This window comes from Canis lupus, chromosome 34 (assembly GCF_003254725.2).
Source record: "Canis lupus dingo isolate Sandy chromosome 34, ASM325472v2, whole genome shotgun sequence".
In the NCBI taxonomy this organism is placed as follows: domain Eukaryota; kingdom Metazoa; phylum Chordata; class Mammalia; order Carnivora; family Canidae; genus Canis; species Canis lupus.
This window is the reverse complement of record NC_064276.1, coordinates 13,190,255-13,210,073: the sequence shown is the minus strand read 5'-3', so window position 1 is coordinate 13,210,073 and position 19,819 is coordinate 13,190,255. Positions and strand designations below refer to the sequence as shown.

General features: G+C 40.1%; 1 protein-coding gene across 24 annotated transcripts in view; it reads left to right on the top strand.

The window, feature by feature from the left end:
* The window catches only part of PEX5L (peroxisomal biogenesis factor 5 like), a 320,427-nt gene that overhangs the window by 290,405 nt on the left and 10,203 nt on the right, over positions 1-19,819 (top strand). For all 24 annotated transcript variants that reach the window (XM_035710233.2, XM_035710230.2, XM_035710239.2 and 21 more), the window contains 6 exons: positions 9,976-10,092; positions 12,587-12,730; positions 15,457-15,527; positions 16,801-16,998; positions 17,654-17,819; positions 18,207-18,364. In XM_035710233.2, the coding sequence (XP_035566126.1) occupies positions 9,976-10,092; positions 12,587-12,730; positions 15,457-15,527; positions 16,801-16,998; positions 17,654-17,819; positions 18,207-18,364 (854 nt within the window). The remainder of the gene's footprint in view (positions 1-9,975; positions 10,093-12,586; positions 12,731-15,456; positions 15,528-16,800; positions 16,999-17,653; positions 17,820-18,206; positions 18,365-19,819) is intronic.

Here is a 19,819-nt window from a genome sequence, read left to right as displayed (position 1 = left end):
TTCTTGCTGGTTATTGGTCTGTTCAGGTTTCCTATTTCTTCCTGTTCCAGTTTTGGTAATTTGTGCTTTTCCAGAAATGCATCCATTTCTTCTAGATTGCCTAATTTGTTGACATATAGATGCTGATAATATGTTTTTCAAATGGTTTGTATTTCCTTGGTATTGGTTGTGATCTCTCCTCTTGCATTCATGATTTTATTAATTTGAATCCTTTCTCTTTTCTTTTTAATAAGGCTGGCTAATGGTTTATGTATCTTATTAATTCTTTCAAAGAACCAATTCCTGGTTTTGTTGATCTGTTCTACAGTTCTTCTGGTCTCTATTTCATTAGTTCTGATTGAATCTTTATTATTTCTCTTCTTCTGCTTGGTGTAGGTTTTACTTGCTGTTCTTTCTCCAATTCCCTTAGGTCCGAGGATAGCTTGTGATTTGAGTTTTTTCCATTTTTTTGAGGGAGGCTTATATTGCGATGTATTTCCCTCTTAGGACTGCTTTTGCTGTATCCCAAAGATTTTGAACGGTTCTCTCTTCATTTTTATTAGTTTCTATCAATTTTTTTAATTCTTCTCTAATTTCCTGGTTGACCCATTCATCTTTTAACAGGAGGCACTTTAACATCCACGTGTTTGAGTTTCTTCCAAATTTCTTCTTGTGATTGAGTTCTAGTTTCAAAGCAATGTGGTCTGAAAATATGCAGGGGACAATCCCAATCTTTTGGTATCAGTTGATACCTGATTTGTGACCCAGAATGTGGTCTATTCTGGAGAAAGTTACATGTGCACTTGAGAAGAATGTGTATTCAGTTGCATTCAGATGCAATGTTCTGTAAATATCTGTGAAATCCACCTGGTCCAGTGTGTCATTTAAAGCTCTTTAAGTGAGATGCCTAGGTGGCTCAGCAGTTGACTGCCTGCCTTCGGCCCAGGGCATGATCCTGGAGCCCTGGGATCAAGTCTCACATCAGGCTCCTTGTATGGAGCCTGCTTCTCCCCCTGCTTGTGTCTCTGCCTCTCTCTGTGTGTGTCCCTCATGAACAAATAAATAAAATCTTTAAAAATAAATAAATAAATAAATAATAAATAAATAAATAAATCTCTTTCCGTTTAACAGCTTTAAGTTTAAGTTTCTTTAGTGATGTTGTGCTTAGAATATCTGTCATTTGCAGAAAGTACTGTGTTGAAGTCTCCTACTATTAGTGTATTATTATCTAAGTATATCTTTACTTTGGTTATTAATTGATTGATATACTTGACAGCTCCCACATTAAGGGCATAAATATTCATGATTGTTAGGTCTTCTTGTTGGATAGACCCTTTAAGTAATACTGTCCCTCTTCATCTCTTACTACAGTCTTTGGGATAAACTTTGATTTATCTGATATGAGGATTGCAATCCCAGCTTTCTTTTGAGGACCATTTGAATGGTAAATGGTTCTCTACCCCTTCATTTTCAGGCTGGAGGTGTCCTTGGATGTAAAATGAGTCTCTTGTAGACAGCAAATGGATGGGTCTTGCTTTTTTATCCAGTCTGAAATCCTGCATCTTTTGATGGGATCATTTAGCCCATTCATGTTCAGAATAACTATTGAAAGATATGAATTTAGTGTCATCATAATACCTATTCAGTCTGGATTTTTGTGGATTGTTTCTCTGGGCTTCCTCTTTCTTTTACAGGGTCCCCCTTAATATTTCTTGCAAAGCTGGATTGGTTGTCACATATTCTTTCAGTTTCTGCCTATCCTGGAAGCTCTTTATCTCTCCTTCTATTCTGAATGACAGCCTTACTGGATATAGTATTCTTGGCTGCATGTTCTTCTCATTTAGCACCCTGTATATATCATGCCAGCCCTTTCTGGCCTGCCAGGTCTTTGTGGAAAAGTCTTCTGTTAATCTAATATTTCTTCCCATATAAATTAGAGATCTCTTGTCTCTCACTGCTTTCAGGATTTTCTCTTTATCTTTGGAATTTGCAAGTTTCACTATTAAATGTTGAGGTGTGGAATGGTTTTAATTGATGGGGGGAGGGAGCCTCTCTATCTCTTGAATCTGAATGCCTGTTTCCCTCCCCAAATTAAGGAAGTTCTCAGCTATGATTTGTTCAAATAGATTCTGGCCCCCTGGCCCTGTCAGCATGCTCTGGAACCCCAATTATATGTAGATTTTTCCTTCTGAGGCTATTATTTATTTCCCTTAACCTTTCCTTATGGTCTTTTAATTGTTTTACTCTTCTTTCCTCAGCTTCCTTCCTTGCCTTTGACTTATCTTCTATGTTGCTCACTCTTTCTCCCACCTCATTAGGTTAGGACCTCCAGTTTGGATTGCATCTCATTTAATTGATCTTTAATTTTGGCCTGATTAGATCTAAATTCTGCAGTCATGAAGTCTCTTCAATCTTTTATGCTTTTTTCGAGAGCCACCAGGGGCTTTATAATTGTGCTTCTGAATTGGCTTTCTGACATTCAATTGTAATCCAAATTGTGTAACTCTGTGGGAGAGTGTACTGTTTCTGATTCTTTCTTTTGTGGTAACTTCTTCCTTCTAATCATTTTGCTCAGTGCAGAGTAGCTGTATGAGTGGGCTGAGTCCAGAATATCAACCACTACCTAAGTAAATTTCACCCTAGGTGATTCTGACAAGGTCAGAGTCCAGAAACTGAAAAGAAAGATCAGAACTAAGTAAAACAAAAGGACCACTAAAGTGAAAAATAAATTTTAAAACAAAGTAATAAAAAATAAAAGGCCAAGAATATTAAAGAAGAAGAAGAAAAGAGAAAAAAGAAAAAGTAAAGAGGAAAGAAAAAGAAAAAAAGGAGAAGAAAAAAGGGGGGGGCTGGGAAATGGTGGTGGTGACAAAGTTGTAATGAAGGGAGAATGTAGTCTACCTAAAAGGTCCTAGAGGGCGATCCTCTGGGTCCTGAGTGTATTAAGTTCTCTATGTTAGAAGATGCTCAGTCCCAAATTTATATAAACCAGAAACATTGTGGAGAGCCCCACCACTGACCACCAAAACATAAATGAGATAAAAGAGGGGGGCAGAATGGGAAGGAAGAGAGAATATAATCTCACAGAATGAACCAGCACGGTATACCACTTGGTTCTGGGTGCATGCTGGTCACGTTTTAGAAGGTATTAACTTCCACCATTGTAGAACAAAATGAGGCAGAGAAAACAAAAAACACAGAACAAAACAAAACAAACAAAAAAAAATCTTGTATATCTCCCAAAAATAAATTGAGTATGTTGAAGGGACTCTAGAAGTGGAAAATATATCTAAGACCTGTAATTGTAGAAGTATGAAAGTCAAAAAAGAAGAAACTTAAAAATGAAGAGGTGGTAAAATATTGTAGTTAAGGTGGGAAAAGAGAAAAAATATTGGAAATTTATAGTCTTATGTAAAAACAAGTTGTACTGGAAAAAGGAAAAAGAAAAAAAAACAAGGCAGGGTATCCTCTGGTAAGTCCCTCCACTTCCCCTGGAGCTCTCCAGCGCGGCTTGGTCAAGAATTTGCTCTTCCCCTGTCTTCCAGCTGGTCTTCTGGGGGAGGGGCTGCTGTGCTGACTCTCAGGTGTGTGCACCTGGGGGAGCTGCCCCGCCCTTGCCAGGTGCACGGCTCAGTGGGAGCTGTTGATCCTGTGAGGCCCCTGCTCCCTTGGCGCCCCGCTCCATCCCAGGCACGGGGTGACACAGGAACAACCCCACTGGCGGCGGCCAGCTCTCCAGCCCTGGAGTCAGCTCCCCGCGTAACTCCCAGCTCCCAGTCCGCAGGGGCCTGGATGCTCGGGGGGCGGGGGCGCCGATCTGCACAGCTCGGGGCCGCCCGGGCCTCCGCCTGTCCCGGGGGAGCGCAGGATCCCGGCTGTGTCCCCCGCGCCCTGGGCTCCGGGGCCTGCGCCACTGGGATCGCTCCGGGGCCGCAGCCCCCTCCCGCGGAGCCGCCGCCTGAGCCGCCCCCGAGCTGCTCCCGGGCCCCACCAGGCGCGCTCCAGCCCTTTACCCGCTCAGCCCCGGGTGTGGGCGCTCTCCCCCGGGCGCCCCTCCTCTGTTAGTGACCCCGGGACCCTGGGGGCTCCACCGCCCCCCCTGGGATCCTGCCCGAGTTCCCTGCCAGCGCCTTTCCCTCGGGGAAGAACCTGGTGCGGATTTTTCAAGTTCCCGCTTCTCCGGGGGGGGCGGGGGGGGCTCTCCTGTCCCGAGGCTCCCGCCGCCCCCTTAGCCCGGCTCCTCGCGGCCCCTCCCCCACTGGATGCTTTTTTATTTTATCTTTCCCGCCTTCCTATCTTGTTAGAGGTGAAAACCCTTCTCTGTAGCGATCTGGCTGTTCTCTCTTGACATCTCAGATCGGATCGAGGTCGTAGGTGTTCAGGATGGTTTGAACGTTACCTAGGTAGGTTGCGGGGGCCGGGTGAGCTGAGGACCCTGCTCCTCCGCCACCTTGCCCCGCCTCTCCAATTCCTTCATTCTTAATAGGACAAGTTTTAAGCACTTCACATACATTGTTTTCCTTCATCTGCACAACCACCCTACAAGACTTTTTACATTTTACAAATGAGGAAACCAAGTTCAAGAGGTGAGCTAAATGGCCAAAGGTCTTGTGACAGGGTATGTGGCCAGTATTGCAGCACATTCTATCTGATGCCAAAGCCCATGCGTTTTCTTGTCTATACTGTTTAGACTGACAGAGGGGCATGTGTGACAAGCCCATTTCTTATCTCAGAGACTTTATAAATTTTGAGCTTTCCTGTTGACACAATAAATCAATTAATTAATAATGTTGCATTCTGATACTCAAAGTCATAAGAGACTATAGAATTCATCCAGTCAAACAATATGTGAATCATCTTTACAAGTGCTCCTCACATTGGTCATTCCACTTCTGTGGAAAGATCTCTAATGTTAGGGCACCTGGGTGGTTTAGTTGATTAGGCATCTGACTCTAGATTTCAGCTCAGGTTATGACCTCAGGGTTGTGAGATGGAGCCCCGCATCAGGCTCCATGTTGGGAAAACCATCCCTCTGAGGAAGAAACAGCCCATTACATTTTTAGCATTTGATAAAAATCTGTCCCCCAGGAGCTTCCAGTCACTCACCCTAGTTCTTCTGTCTGTAAGACAAGGCTAAGCCTGCTTACTCAGCTCCACCATCCTTCTGAGCCTTGCTTTACCAATGAATTGCTTCATAAACTGGGTTACTCTTGCCCATTCACTCTTGCCGGAATAAACTCCAGTTTGCCAATGACCATCACTATGTGGGACACCCAAGGATGTACCCAGAACTCAAACTAATTCTGACCAATTGAAATTCTATCCCATCCTCAAACAGGGTGGTAAGCATCTATTCTTACAGCCCCAGGTTGAATATGTTCTTTGGGCAGCCGCATGGAATCTTTGACTAATAGTAGCCTTTAGTCAATAAGAGATGTGAGTGAGGATGTTTCAGCCACACTTTGCTAGCCTAGGCTATTGGATCCCAGGGCAATAAGATCCCTCTTACTGATCTACACATAGTCTTACCTCAACAGAAATTGTTTGTCATGCCAAATATCTTATCCAAACTTGCACAGTGATTTTCATTCCTTGCCATGCAAGGGCTGCTCTCATTTCTTTTGCATGTAGAGAATGGATTGTTTAAATTTTGATCCAGTGGCAGTCAATGGATATCTAAAGAAGCAAAAAGAAAGACTCCTCACAGGCACAATGGGCATATCATCTCACATCAAACAGTTCTTTCACAGCACAACCCTAGGGTCCTTCTACTCAACAGTTATGCCTGACCACAAAATTGAAAGTATCTCTATTTTAACTCGAGGATAACCAAAATAGACTGGTGAATGGGAAGTAGCAATATGCTAGTCTTTCTTAAAATGCCCTGGTTCTAAATTAAATTGCTTATTTTTTTATTCTTTATATTTTAATTTAATTAGTAGTAATTGTGTCATGGTTCTTATAGAAATTTTTATTTTCTAGTTTTACAATCAAAAGTAAAGGGAAAATGCTTTAAAGTATAATTTTTAGAGATCAGCCAATAGGCTAGAAGCCCTCTTCCTGTCCCACTTACTCCGACCTTCTGAGTCAATCTGCATAGACAAAGAAACCTGAGCTATTGTGTAATCAATTCAGTCTTCTTACTTTACAAATGACAAAAAACAATGTACAAATGGGTTTAAATGACTTGTCCAAGTTTATAAGGAAAATAGAAGCTTCTAGCACACATCTTTCTTCTAACCACTGGTTCACAATATTAGTTCAAAGGAACTCAGAGAAATAAGAGATTCCTCTAGTGTAGGGTCTTTTGGAGAAATTGAAATTGAGAAGAATTTGTGTTCTTTTAAGATTTTATTCATTTATTTAGAGAGAGTAAGAGAGAAAGCATGTGAAAGGAGCAGGGGGCAGAGGGAGAGGGAGTGAGAGAATTTCAAGCAGACTCTGCTGTGAGCACCAAGCCTGCCACAGGGCTCCATCTCACCACCCTGAGATCATAACCTGAGCTGAAATCAAGAGTCAGGCACTTAACGGACTGACCCACTCAGGCACCTCAGAAGTACTTTTTAACCAAATCTTACTTTTTCACAAAAATAATATGTTAGCAATAGAAAACTTAGGAAATGCTGTAAAACACAAAGAAAGGTGATAGGACAATTACTCATAATCCCATCCTGTGAAGGTAATGCTACTGATACATTATTCTACAACATGTTTTTTTCCCAACATGTTTTTTGTTGTTTTCTATCACTATGATCACACTACCTATGAAGGAACAGTATAACTCAAGGCCTGCTCCATGTTGTAACAACTCTTCATAAATATCATTTTATGCTACATGATAGTCTTTGTTTTCCATAATCGTCTTAACTTTGCTCCAATTTTTGAATAATTAGGTAGCTGGGAAAGATTTAAATAAAGAGAGGAAAGGTATCTAGAAGAGGATATGTATTTACAGCAAATTACAACAGCAAGATACTCATTGACGTGTATTTGTGCTTTGAGGTTGTAAATGATCTTTCATTCTTTCTTTCGTGATACAGAAACACTAATAAGCACACTTATTGCTTATTGAACATCTTCCATGTGTTTCATGTAAATATATTTTCTTATTTAATCCTCATAATGACTAACCAAGATCATCATTGTATGTTCATTTTAAAGACAAGGAAAATGAGATCTAGAGGAGTCAAAGGTCTAGCAGAAGGTCAGTGATGGAGTCATATTTGTTCCCAGGCCCATCTGAGGAGAGAGCTGCTTTTCTTAACCACTCTAATACATACCCCAAGTTTCTCATGAAACTTACCATCAGGAAGCTATTTTAAAAATGAAAATGGATTGCCAATAGCTCATTTCTGGTGTAAGCAGAAAACTTATTCCCTGTAGAGTGTCAAAAACAATCCATAAAATCCCAGAACAGCTGAGAAAATCATCAATACATAAAAATCCCTCAGTCTTATCTACAGTGGTGAAAATTCAACTATGTTTCAGGTTTCCTGAAAAATGATTAGAAATAGAAAAAAGAAGCAGTGTTAATTGCAGTTATGTGAATGAAGCCTGGATTCTGAGGCTGGATAAAAATTGATTGTGCTAAAAGTAGTCATCTGTAATTAAATGAATCTGTGCTGTGCACTTTAATTAGCAGAACTTATTCTAAGTGGTAACAGTAAGTCCTGGTGTATCTCATTAAATGAAAGCCTGGCAGCCTCACCTTCACGGAGGTCCTGTTGTCTACCACAGTCTTATTTCTGCATCCATGGCTCTAATCTGAAGCTGCAGGAAAAGTGATGCATCCTTTTGTAATCAAGATGTACACGTTATGAAATCATTCTTTCATTCAGAAGACTTGGGAAAATCAGTAAATGTTATAAAATTCACTTGTAGATTTATCTTAGTTTCTATGCAGACAAGTTGCACCTATGCCTTTGAAAAGCTATTCAAGAAGATGAGTCTCCAAAAATATTTTCCAAATTTTTTTCCAAATTCCTTAGTATCTAAATATTCAGGTTTCTGGTATTTAAAAAAGGATAGCTATTTGTTCTTTTTTATTGTCATTTTGAACTTTAAAAAAAATTAGAACAGCAATGCATAGTCATAGAAAATTCGGAAAGTGCAGAGAAGTATAAAGAAGCAGAAAAAAAAATCGCCCATCATCCATTCAAAGACAGATTACTCTTAACACGGCAGCATATTTCCTTCTAGATTTTCATTAAGCCATTGCTTTAGTATACCTGAGATCATTCTGTTTGCATAATGCGGTATTCTACTAAAAATTGCTAAAGAAGAAATTTGGAGTTTTACTCCTAACCTTAACCTGGATAAGTGGTAGCCATTCCATGTGCTTCTAGCATCTTAGACACAGTCAAGGTGCCTGCTGCTCTGACCCTTCGTCAAGGGGAGGCCTCTGCTGAAGGGACAGGACCCATCCCTGTGGGAGGAAGGAGTATTGTGGACATAATAAAGGAGAATTACAGGGCCAGACTGGGATTAATCACACTGGGCTGGCCCTTATTCTTTGAACATTTATATCCAGAAGAAATAAGCTTATAATTATCATTCAGAGTAACTTTGAAGAGTTCCCACCATAGAGTAATGACACGAGGGTCACGTAGAGGGTAAAGTAGAAGGTAAGGCTAGAAGGACTGAAAGGTCAAGGGAAGCCTTGATGGTATGTCAGCAAGTCACAGGACTTAGAATCATAGAAATTGAGATTTGCAGGTAAGAGTATGCATCTCAGTCCCAGATTCAGGTGTTTAAGCAACAATATCCCTTGTTTTCTTTAAAGAAAATTAAGTGGTTTGCAAGCACCTCTCTTACACTTAGTCTTGGACACCAATTATGTGGTGCCAGAAATCAAGGACAGAGTCTCCATTTTCTTGTCTGTCATGCTGATGGCTAACAGCCAACAAGCCCCAAATGGGTCCTTGAAATCCAGGTTCTGCCAATGTCCCTGCCATGTTGAAATCAGAGTTGAAGTCAGCCCCCAGTCATACCCTCTGTCACCCTCTTGGAAGTCAGGCCAATTCACAAGGAAAAACTTAAAAGCTCAGCCCCAGTCTCCCACTCATCTCAGAATCCACGACCCTTCTTCTCTTTCCCACCCCGGGGAAGTTCCCCTTCATCTCTTAGTTCTTTAAAATATTTCCCATTTTTCCTCACACCAGGACACCCAAAGTCCTCTCTTCGGGCTCAACAAAATAGAAGCCAACCAGGGACAGTTCTGGCAGAAAATTGCTGCCTCTGTCCTCCCCTGAAGTAAAGCAGAGCAAATGACCTGGTTTTGCTTTTGGAAAACATAAAGGAAAATTATAAGGAGAAAAACACAAAGTAATATTTTTCCAAAAAAAATCAGCCTGCCATAGACAAGACTTTGACTAAGAGGACTCAAGTTCACATCAAAAGCCAAGGTCCTTCATTCTTTAGCCCCAGGAGGCCCTTTTTGCCATAGGTGATAAGCATGGGCTTGGAAGCCACACTGGGGTTCTGATCCTATGCAATCCCAGCTTTGTGACCATGATCAATTTTCCCCCAGCACAGTGCCTGGCACAGAGTAGGGTCAACTAATGTTATTCTCCTTTGTCCATAGTCGGCTGCTTACCCAAGTCACTTGGCCATCCAGTCCCAAAGCCATTGCTCTAATTCCTCATATCCTGAGAGCAACTCTAAGACCATCCCTCCTAAAATGTGTGCCCAGTACCCACACTTGAAATGTTCAAGTAATGGATTTTTAGCTGAATTTGGTATACATGATCCTCGTCCTTCAGATGGTAACTATTTTCCCGCTGGAGAAAGTCCCAAATAATCCAATTCAACACTCTGACCACTAAGTACCCTCCAGGAGCTCTTCAACCATGAGTATCATTGGAGGTGGCCAGTTTGAACATTTTATTCCTCCTCAGAATTCATTTTGACCTCTGAGGAAAATTGTCTTTCTAGAAATAAAGCAGGTGACATAGCATGTTCTTAAATTCATCTCTCTTTATTTCTCCTGTCTACTAGTCAGATACAGAGTTTTGGGATAAGATGCAAGCAGAATGGGAAGAAATGGCCCGGAGGAACTGGATATCAGAGAATCAAGAAGCTCAGAACCAAGTTACAATCTCGGCTAGTGAGAAGGTGACTGATTCTGTTCTTATACATGCTGACCAGTTTTCTCAACCTCTTTGCATGGTATTTTTATAAAGTAGTCATTAACTATTTTGCAAAAAAATCAAGAATCAAACAGACAAACCGATCCCAGTCTGACCTAGAAGATATTCTGGTGGATGAAAACAATACAATTAGCCAATGTGCAAAGACAGCAAAGCTGGAATGAAATACTCTTAGTTTTATTAATTCTAATACAGTTTGGCAGCCAACAAGAACTTGCATCTTGACTGCTGGCAAATACTGACATTGAGAGTGTGTTGGAACAAGAACTGGCTAATCTCATAATACTTTTTGTCAGCCATTCACATGAGCCGTGTGAATGAGCTAACAGAAATGGTATCGGTCGATAGTGGAGTGAAGTAGGGGCTTAGATCTCTATTTCACAGGTGGTCCTTACACAGCTAACAAAGAAACTCAGTGGAAAAGATACCCTTCACACCCTTCACACCCTTCACACAGCAGGTCAAGTCCCAAGGGGATTCCTCAAAGATACTCCCCTGAAAGGAGCCCCAGCAAATGTGTGAGTTCAGTGAAGAACCAGCCAAATTACCCACAAAGTCCCAGTTGCCTTTGGGTTTAAGCTTTTAAAAACATTTGGCGGGAAAAAATTAATATAAATACATACATACATACATACATACATACACTTGGTGAAGAGGTGAGGAGCATTTAAAAAAATAAATTTAAATGACTTGAAAGAAAAAGATATGGAATTTCCTTACTCAAGGAAAAACCATATATACACAAATAAGTGTGTCTTATGGATTTTTTTTGTGGTAGAGGAAATCTCAATTAATAGCTCTGGATAGCTTCCATTTGTTCAATCCAAAATATTTACCCACCTAGCAATAGATACGATGATGAATAGTTTCCAATCTTAGGGAATTTTTAATCTACAGTCATTAAACTGTCTTCTCCTAGTATTCTCTGCCCCTCAGTAGGTTAGGTAATCTCATAAAATCGGAGCAACTATCTTATTAAAAATAACTCTTTTCCACAAAGAAATAAAAAATGAGCAAGAAAAAGAAAACATTGCTACAGATTGTCAGACTCTAGGCTATAAATCATGCCCCCGAGGCATGGGTGGACCCCTGAGCTCCTCACCCCTGGGACCCCATATATGTAACACCACTACATAAACTAGTTATACCCTGTGGCTTTGATAAGGGGGTTTGTCTTTCTCAGCAACAATAGAGAACGGAAGTCTCCATTTAATCTATTTTAAAACCTTAGTAGCACTATTAACAGACTAGCTTATTTGTATCTATGAAATCAGAAGGGTATTGTGATCATCTATGCTAGTAAGGCTGCAACAAATAATTTCTCTCAGATATTTCCAATGAGGGTTTAACTTGGGACAAACTTCTCAAAAGCAATTCAGTTATACATATCAAGGGCCTCAAAATAGTTCATAGTCTTCAGTCTAATAAAGCTGTCTGGAAGCCTATCCCAAGGTAATCATATGCAGACAAAAATTTGCAATGAGGGTTTCACTGTAACTTTATTTATGATAACAAAAAAAATAAAAGTAACTTGAATGCCCAAAAGTAGGAGCTTGATTAAATATGTTTTGGCACGGGATCCCTGGGTGGCGCAGTGGTTTAGCGCCTGCCTTTGGCCCAGGGCGCGATCCTGGAGACCCGGGATCGAATCCCACGTCAGGCTCCCGGTGCATGGAGTCTGCTTCTCCCTCTGCCTGTGTCTCTGCCTCTCTCTCTTTCTCTGTGACTATCATAAATAAATAAAAATTAAAAAAAGAAAAATATGTTTTGGCACAATGTAAATAGTTTTAAAAACTAAAACTAAGTGGGGCTTAAGCTACAAAGCTGCATATATGCTATGAGCTTATTTGTTTAATTTATATATTCATAGAAAAATATTATTTGTACATTCTGTATAATTTCAGTTTTTTAAATAAAAGATCTATAACTTTAAGACATGCATTCTCAATGGGGCAAATATAGGCCCCTGGGGGCAAAAACTGGTCCAAGGAGCAAGAAGATAAAAAAATATCTTAGATAATAGAATGGTTTGTAGCTCTCCAAAGGGTCGCAGTATATATACATACAGATTATAGTATGTGGCATTTAACATTTCAAGGCAATTGGATGGTTGCACTTAGCAAAAATACATCCAAAACTTGGTATTTTTTAAATCTTGGGGGAAATGACTAAAACAAAAAAAGCAAAACAGTAATAGAAAACAACTCAAAAATATTAGCAGTGATATTTAAATTGTGGCATTATGGGTGACTATTTGCTTCTTTTTTATATTATTCAATAACAAAATACTATCCTCTAAAATTTATATAATGAAAATGTACTACATTCAAAGGAAGGACTAAAAACCAGTCATTTAAGTTAAATTATAAATAATTTAAATTAAAATTCAAAAAGAGCTCTGAATATAAGAATGAAGAGATTAACCAATGGATCTCATATTGCCCTTTTCCGTGTTGTAGGGATATTACTTTCACACTGAAAATCCCTTCAAGGACTGGCCTGGAGCATTTGAAGAAGGCTTGAAAAGACTGAAGGAAGGGGACCTGCCGGTCACCATCCTGTTCATGGAAGCAGCGATTCTTCAGGACCCAGGAGATGCAGAGGTATTATTTTCCCTTCATCCTGCTAAGCTCACCAAGTGGTGGCATGTGAATGAGGGACAGAGGACACCACAGAGCTCTACCAAATAAAGGCTCCCAAAGGAGTTAACCTGGCTTACTCTGCTGTGTGTTTATAAGTTACAAATAGGTATCTGTCCTCTAACCAAATGGCAGTATTTATAGTGTCCAAAAATAAGAGAGTGGGGTCAACCAAAATTGCCAACTGGGAGGCTCAGCAGTAGTTTTCAGGGGGCACGGCACAGTTTTGTCATGAGCCACAACATCTCTCACCCTTGGTTAACTCACTCAGCATTAACTGAGTACATACTGTGTCCCAAAAATTGTGCCAGGCACTGGCTTTGTATATGGAAGAGCTGGAAAAAGGAAACTTGGAAAGATACATTTGTGGTCTATCTGAAGAGACAAGCAAATAAATCAATGCCATGTAATAAATGCAATGTCAGAGTATGCACAGGATGCTAGGGGAGCAGAGAGCAAGGCTTCTGAACGGGCCTCCCTCTACAATTAAATCTGAAGCTGAGTTTTGAAGGAGGAGGGGGCTTAATTAAAGATAGCAGAGGGGTATTAAGAGGAAGTGGTTTGTGTGTGGGCAGTGGAGCATGAAACATCATTCCAGGGAAGAGAGGGGAGGAGATGATGACAGGAGAGGAAGAGGCAGGTAAGAGCCTAAACCTCAGGAAAGCCAAGGGAACCACTAGGGACTCTACTCAGCAGAGGGATACAATCAGATCTTCATGTTCTCTGAGGTGTGGAAGGTGATGGAGACAGAGGCCAGGAGACCACCCAAAGAGGCTTCCGCCATCTGACCTCAGTCCACTATATTTTCAAACCTGCGAAGGACTGTAATAAGATAGTGGCATGTGTGACGTCTTTTTTTAGTTTGGAGGTAATTTTCAGGAATTATGTTATAAAGAATATTCCTCATCAGGAATTTGCAGAAATTTTAGGGAAGGCTATATATGGTGCCAAGATAGCAATATAGAATAATGGTTAAGATTCCAGGCTGTGCTGTCCTAACCATGTGGGTTCAAATCTCTGCTCTACCACTCATGAGCCATGAGCCCTGTGACCTGGGACAGGTCATTTAAACCATCTCAGTTCCATTTCTTCATATGTAAAATGGAAATCACAATTATAATGACTAGCTCATTGGGTGTTATGAGGATTAAATTAGTTCATACAAATAATGTGCTTAGTTCAGTGCCTTGGTGCATCAATAATCCCTTCATTATTATTGTTGGGTGTACTTAAAGTTTGTATAGGAAGGATGTGTAAACTGATCACTAGGCTAAAGTTCTGATATCTTGTTAGTCAAAAGATTGACAGTGAAATGAGATTGAACTGAGAATTGGAACTGTGAACCAAAATATTGGAATTTTTAAGAAGATATACAAATTACTGTGGAAGAGAAAGTCATTTGTTATGTCAGATTCATAAATGAGAAGATTAGAGCACTGAGTAACTAATGGTTCCCAATCAAGGATCCAGGGTTTCTGAATCTTGGAGACCCCAAAATTCAGATAACAAACAATCTATGAACAGTGAAAATGACATCATGCTCAAAGGCTAGTGAGAAACTCTCAGACAGTGACTGTTTCATCAAGCTTAAGAAGCATTCTAAGATGGGGCACCTGGGTGGCTCAGTGGTTGAGCGTCTGCCTTGGACTCGGGTCATGATTTCAGGGTTCCGGGACCAAGTTCTGTATCAGGCTCCCCATTGGGAGCCTGCTTTTCCCTCTGCCTATGTCTCTGCCACTCTCTCTGTGTCTCTCATGAATTAAAAGAAGAAGAAGAAGAAGAAGAAGAAGAAGAAGAAGAAGAAGAAGAAGAAGAAGAAGAAGAAGAAGAAGAAGAAGAAGAAGAAGAAGGAGAAGAAGCATTCTAAGATGTATGGAAAGTGAAACCAAAATAGGGGCTGCTGTGTGTACATTTAAAAGATTAAGAAGAATCACAGACTTGGGGGGGATAATCAGTATTTTTTATGGGTTTATGTGGCATCAGTAACAATAACTAAGGATGGGAAAAGTCAATATAATTTTTACATCTTCTGGATGACTCTATGTATCTTCATATAGTTTTGCTTTAAAATGTCTGTAGGCAGGAGAGTTATGTACTCCCCAAATTCTTTCAAATCCATAAGGATAAGTGTAGGCTATAAAATTATGTATGCATTATATTGCATTTTCTATGTGCTTTATACTTTTCATCAGTGATATTAGAGCAGTGAACACATTAGAGTGGAGGATTTTGTTTTATCTTCCCTATTTCCTAAATTATCTGTTAGCTCCTATAATAATAGTTAGACTTGCATTTATAAAAACTTATTTTATTTTGTACATCTTGAGATTCCTTACTTTATAAAGTCTAGACTCTTGAGCTACATTTTTGGGTTATTTTACATCCCTTTTCCCCATAAATGCCTAATTTTATATATTTATCTCTTGGTTTTATGACACCCAATATCATGAAATCTCAGATACTCAAATGTTTCCATGGGTCACAGGAGACTAAATGCTGAGAATCTGTCAATAATGGCAAAGGATCTTGACCCAGATGTCTGAAGAGCCTTTGATTAAAGAAATGCTTGTGATATTTTTCCCTTTTTCAAGACTCTCACATCTGAGACAGGTTATTCTGCATAGAGGGGTCTAAAGCACATGAGTGAATCTGCTTCCTCTTGCAATGTTGACCTCAGTTGTTTTTTGTAGGCATGGCAGTTCCTCGGGATAACCCAGGCAGAGAATGAAAATGAACAAGCTGCTATTGTCGCCCTCCAGAGGTAGATGAAGCTAAATGTAAAATCATGGGTGGGGTAGACACTTGTTAATGGCCTTCCTGTTTATCTTGTCTTTTGACCCTTAAGTACAAAGAATTTGGCCAGGAGAAGTGCTAAGATGCTACATATTACACTAAGCTGTAGGAAACAAGAATTTATGAACAAATAATATTCCTAAATCGCAGTGTTTTGTCAACCACAAATCAGTTGACCTTCATTGGCACAAAAGTGTTTATGTCAAAAGCGATCATAAAATAGACTTATTACATATATAGTCCCTCTTAACTTTCTAGCCTTCTGCACACTTGAAAGTTGTTTTCAGGAAAAACATACTCAAAATAATCTCTGTAATTTTAGGTCCATGTGTCTATAGAGAATCTCCTAAAATAGCTTCAGTGACCTGCAAGTGTAACTACTAAGCCCCTGACTAAAAGTCTAGACTACTTTGGGTGGATGTAGCATCACACTTTACTTGATTAGAACCCCCGTGTAAACCCTGGAAAAATCACCTCTACTGATTCGACTTCTCCTTTCCCTTTACAACATGTAATCCCTATATAATCTCTCCCTACAGCACCTATGTAGGTACAGTGTAGGGTTTGCTACACCAAATCTACTCCAGGGACTACCAGTTTCATTATCATCTGGGAGCTTGTCAGACCTGCCCAGCCTCAGGCCCACCACAGGCCAACTGTACTACATAATCTGCATTTTACCGGATCCCCAGATGATTCTCATGCCAGAGGCCAGTGGAATAGCATGAGGAGGAGGAGCTGTAACCTGTGCCTTCTATAAACCCACATCGGTAGTCTAGAAACACAGGAATTTATCTCTTCTTTATAAAACATTGTACAGCCTTTCATCTCTGAATATCCAAATTTACCTCAAGTCAGTTTGCTTTGTGGATCTGATATGTTTAATACATCAATAGCAGAGCTTCGCTAAAACAATGCTATCCTCTCCTCATGAAATAAACTTCTAGTAAATTTTGTGCAAGGATTAGCCACCTTTTTTATAGTTTTAAAGCCATATATTAAATTATCAGAACTAGCGCTCATCGAGATACGTTTTAACTTTCTTACCAACATACTTAGGTCCCAATTTTCACATAGATAAATATGGTATCGCCCAAAGATTTAACATAACTTAGCCATGCTTTTGCACCATTTAGTTAATAAAGACCTTTAATTTCCTAAAAAACTGTTAGACCCTGGCTCAGGAATAATCTGAAATTGGCTATTTATTTATTTACCTATTTATTTATGCCTTCTTGCAGGTGCTTAGAATTACAGCCCAACAACCTGAAAGCTTTGATGGCTTTGGCTGTGAGTTACACTAACACAGGCCATCAGCAGGATGCCTGTGAAGCTCTAAAGAATTGGATTAAGCAAAACCCAAAGTACAAATATCTTGTGAAGAGCAAGAAGGGATCTCCTGGCCTTACCCGGAGGATGTCCAAGTCTCCAGTTGATAGGTATCTTTCTAATTAAATTACAGTCGGCAGTAAACACCTATTTACACAGTCACCATAAGGGTAATGAACAAGCCTCACCAGTACCAATTCCAGTGTGGTTGTAGGACTGCTAGAAGAGCAATCTGATGGAAAAGATTGATGCTGGGACCAGAACCAACGAACAGACATGTGATCAAGATTGTGGGCACTCACAGATATCCAAGTACCATAATTTAAAGCAAAATGCCATGGACACATAATTAACCTAAAATAAATTATAAAATTTGCCAACCTCTAGAAAGCCTGAGAATTGGGTATGAGGAAAAACGGAAGTCCTTTCTTCTAGGGATTTTGTTTCTATCAGCAATAAATCATGACGTTAAATTCATCCTCACGGAGCCCTGAGGTTCTCCACATTGGCACTCACAGGGTCAATAGAACTCTCCTTGTGAAGACCTTCCTTAGCACAGTCTGTTTCTGTGTACAATGAAATAATTCATGAAAATCAGCAGGTATTTTTTTTAATATGCAGTATGAATAGTCCTTCTCATTAAGCGAAGATCTCTTAAGCAAGATTTTTCCAGCCTGTAATGTTCTCTTGGAACAGAGGACATAATAACAAATAATATATGTTCAGACTATTTGGAATACACATCTCAATTTTTTTCCCTTGTAGCTCTGTTTTGGAAGGAGTTAAGGAATTATATCTGGAAGCTGCCCACCAAAATGGAGATATGATTGATCCAGACCTACAGACAGGTCTGGGGGTTCTGTTCCACCTGAGTGGAGAGTTTAATAGAGCAATAGACGCATTTAACGCTGCCTTAACGGTTCGGCCAGAGGTAAGTACACAACAAGAAACCCTAAGGTTCTTTGTTAAAAATAAGTTCTCACAGGCTACACTCTGCACATTTCTGCTGCGTCTTATTTCCCTGCATCCAATGGTTTAAAGTGATCGGGATTAACAATATGCTACTGTGGCTGTTAATACTCAGGTACTTCAAATAGAAACATGAATTGCCTGACAGCATCCAACGTAGCTGCTCTTTGTTGAACTAATGTCATTTCACAAAGTCATTCATACCATTTTTTGAGTAATTCACCACCATCACGGTCCCTATCCGTGAGCCCTGGATAAATTTTAGCCAGCATCCTTCTTCTTGCAAGAAAGATGGGAGTACCCTGCCACTGTGGCTCGTGCCAGTTTTTAGCTCTGATTTTGTCATCAGGACTATTCCTTATGGAACCGTCTCGGGGCAACGTTGGCGAACGGAGACCGCAGTGAGGAAGCTGTGGAGGCCTACACACGAGCCCTGGAGATCCAGCCAGGCTTCATCCGATCCAGATACAACCTGGGAATCAGTTGCATCAATCTGGGTGCCTACAGGTATAGTAGGGTGGTAGGCTGAGGACCAGGAGCCACACTCTCAGGGCTCAGGTGGGATAAACAACCTGAAAGATTGTTTCCCCAGTGAAAATACCTCCTTTTATAGGAGTAGCCCTCCTCCTCTTATTAAGGGTACATTTGAACCTTTGCATCCGGAGGCCTGTTGAAGCAGGAACAATTTGCTTCAGTGTTTCTCAGTCTTTGCAGAACAGCAAACACAAAGGCATCTTGTGAAATGCAGATTCCCAGGCCCCTCCCCCAGAGACTTCCATTCAGGCAGCCTGGGTTGGTGCAAGTATTAATGCCTCCAAGGGCAACTCTTTGAGAAACTTGAACAGTTCATTTCCCAGGTAAAGAAAAAGGGAACCTTGAGGGGTGGGGGCAGGAAGACTCAGCAAAATGACTTAAGAAGGTCTAGGGCCAGTTTTGGGCAAAGCACAACCAAAAATCCAGGTTGTTTCAAACTACTTTGCCAATAAGGTTAGTTAAAATATTTTAAAGAAAAAATTTTTTTCTTTAAAAAAATTTTAAATGGTGGGTTTATGGCTTAAAATGTCTTTCTTGTTCTCTTATCCCTCATCATCCAGTCTATAACCTATATCCTTTTTCCTCACCAACTGAATCCCTAAATGACCTTTATTTCTTTTGGGTAATGAACATATAAGTAAGGAGCACCTGGGTGGCTCAATTCATTCAGCATTTGTCTTCAGCTCAGGTAGTGATCTCAGGGTCCTGGGATCAAGCCCCCACATCAATCTCCCTGTTCAGGGAGGAGTCTACTTCTCCCCCACTGTGTGCACTCTCTATCTCACATAAATAAATAAAATCTTTTTTAAAAAAAGTAAGTATAGGTCATTTTTCTTTCTTTTTCTACTTTTCATGCTTTCTAAATAAATAGGTATTACTTTCACAATTGGAAGAAAGAAAACTGTTGGTTTTAAATCCCATAAAAAAACATAAACCCTTTCTCATTCTCAAAAAGAGCCAGGTTTTTAGAATCAGAAAAGCTTCAAATCACAGCTCTGCCATTTACTGGTTTTGTGACACTGGGCTCATAACTTTGAGCCTCAATTTCTTCAACATGCTTTAAAAAAAAGTAGTAAAATAATATTTAACCTACAGGATCCTTGTGCAGATTAAATGTAAATTGCCTAAGCATGGAGCCATAGTTGGTATTTGTTATTATGATTATGATCATTGCTGTCATCTTCAGTATCCTTATTATTATTATTCAGATAAGTCATCAGAGAGCTACATACCCGGGGTGCATCCTTTTGACATCCGAAGAACTACTGTTTTTGAATTGCATTTGGGGATTGTGCCATTGGCAAATATTGAGGTTTCAGAAGCTGATTGCTTCATTTATACTTAGAGAGTCTTAGAAAGAGCATTGTTCACTAGATTACTCCAGTCCTCTAAGAGGACCTTGCTCAGGTTAAAACCAGGAATAGCTGA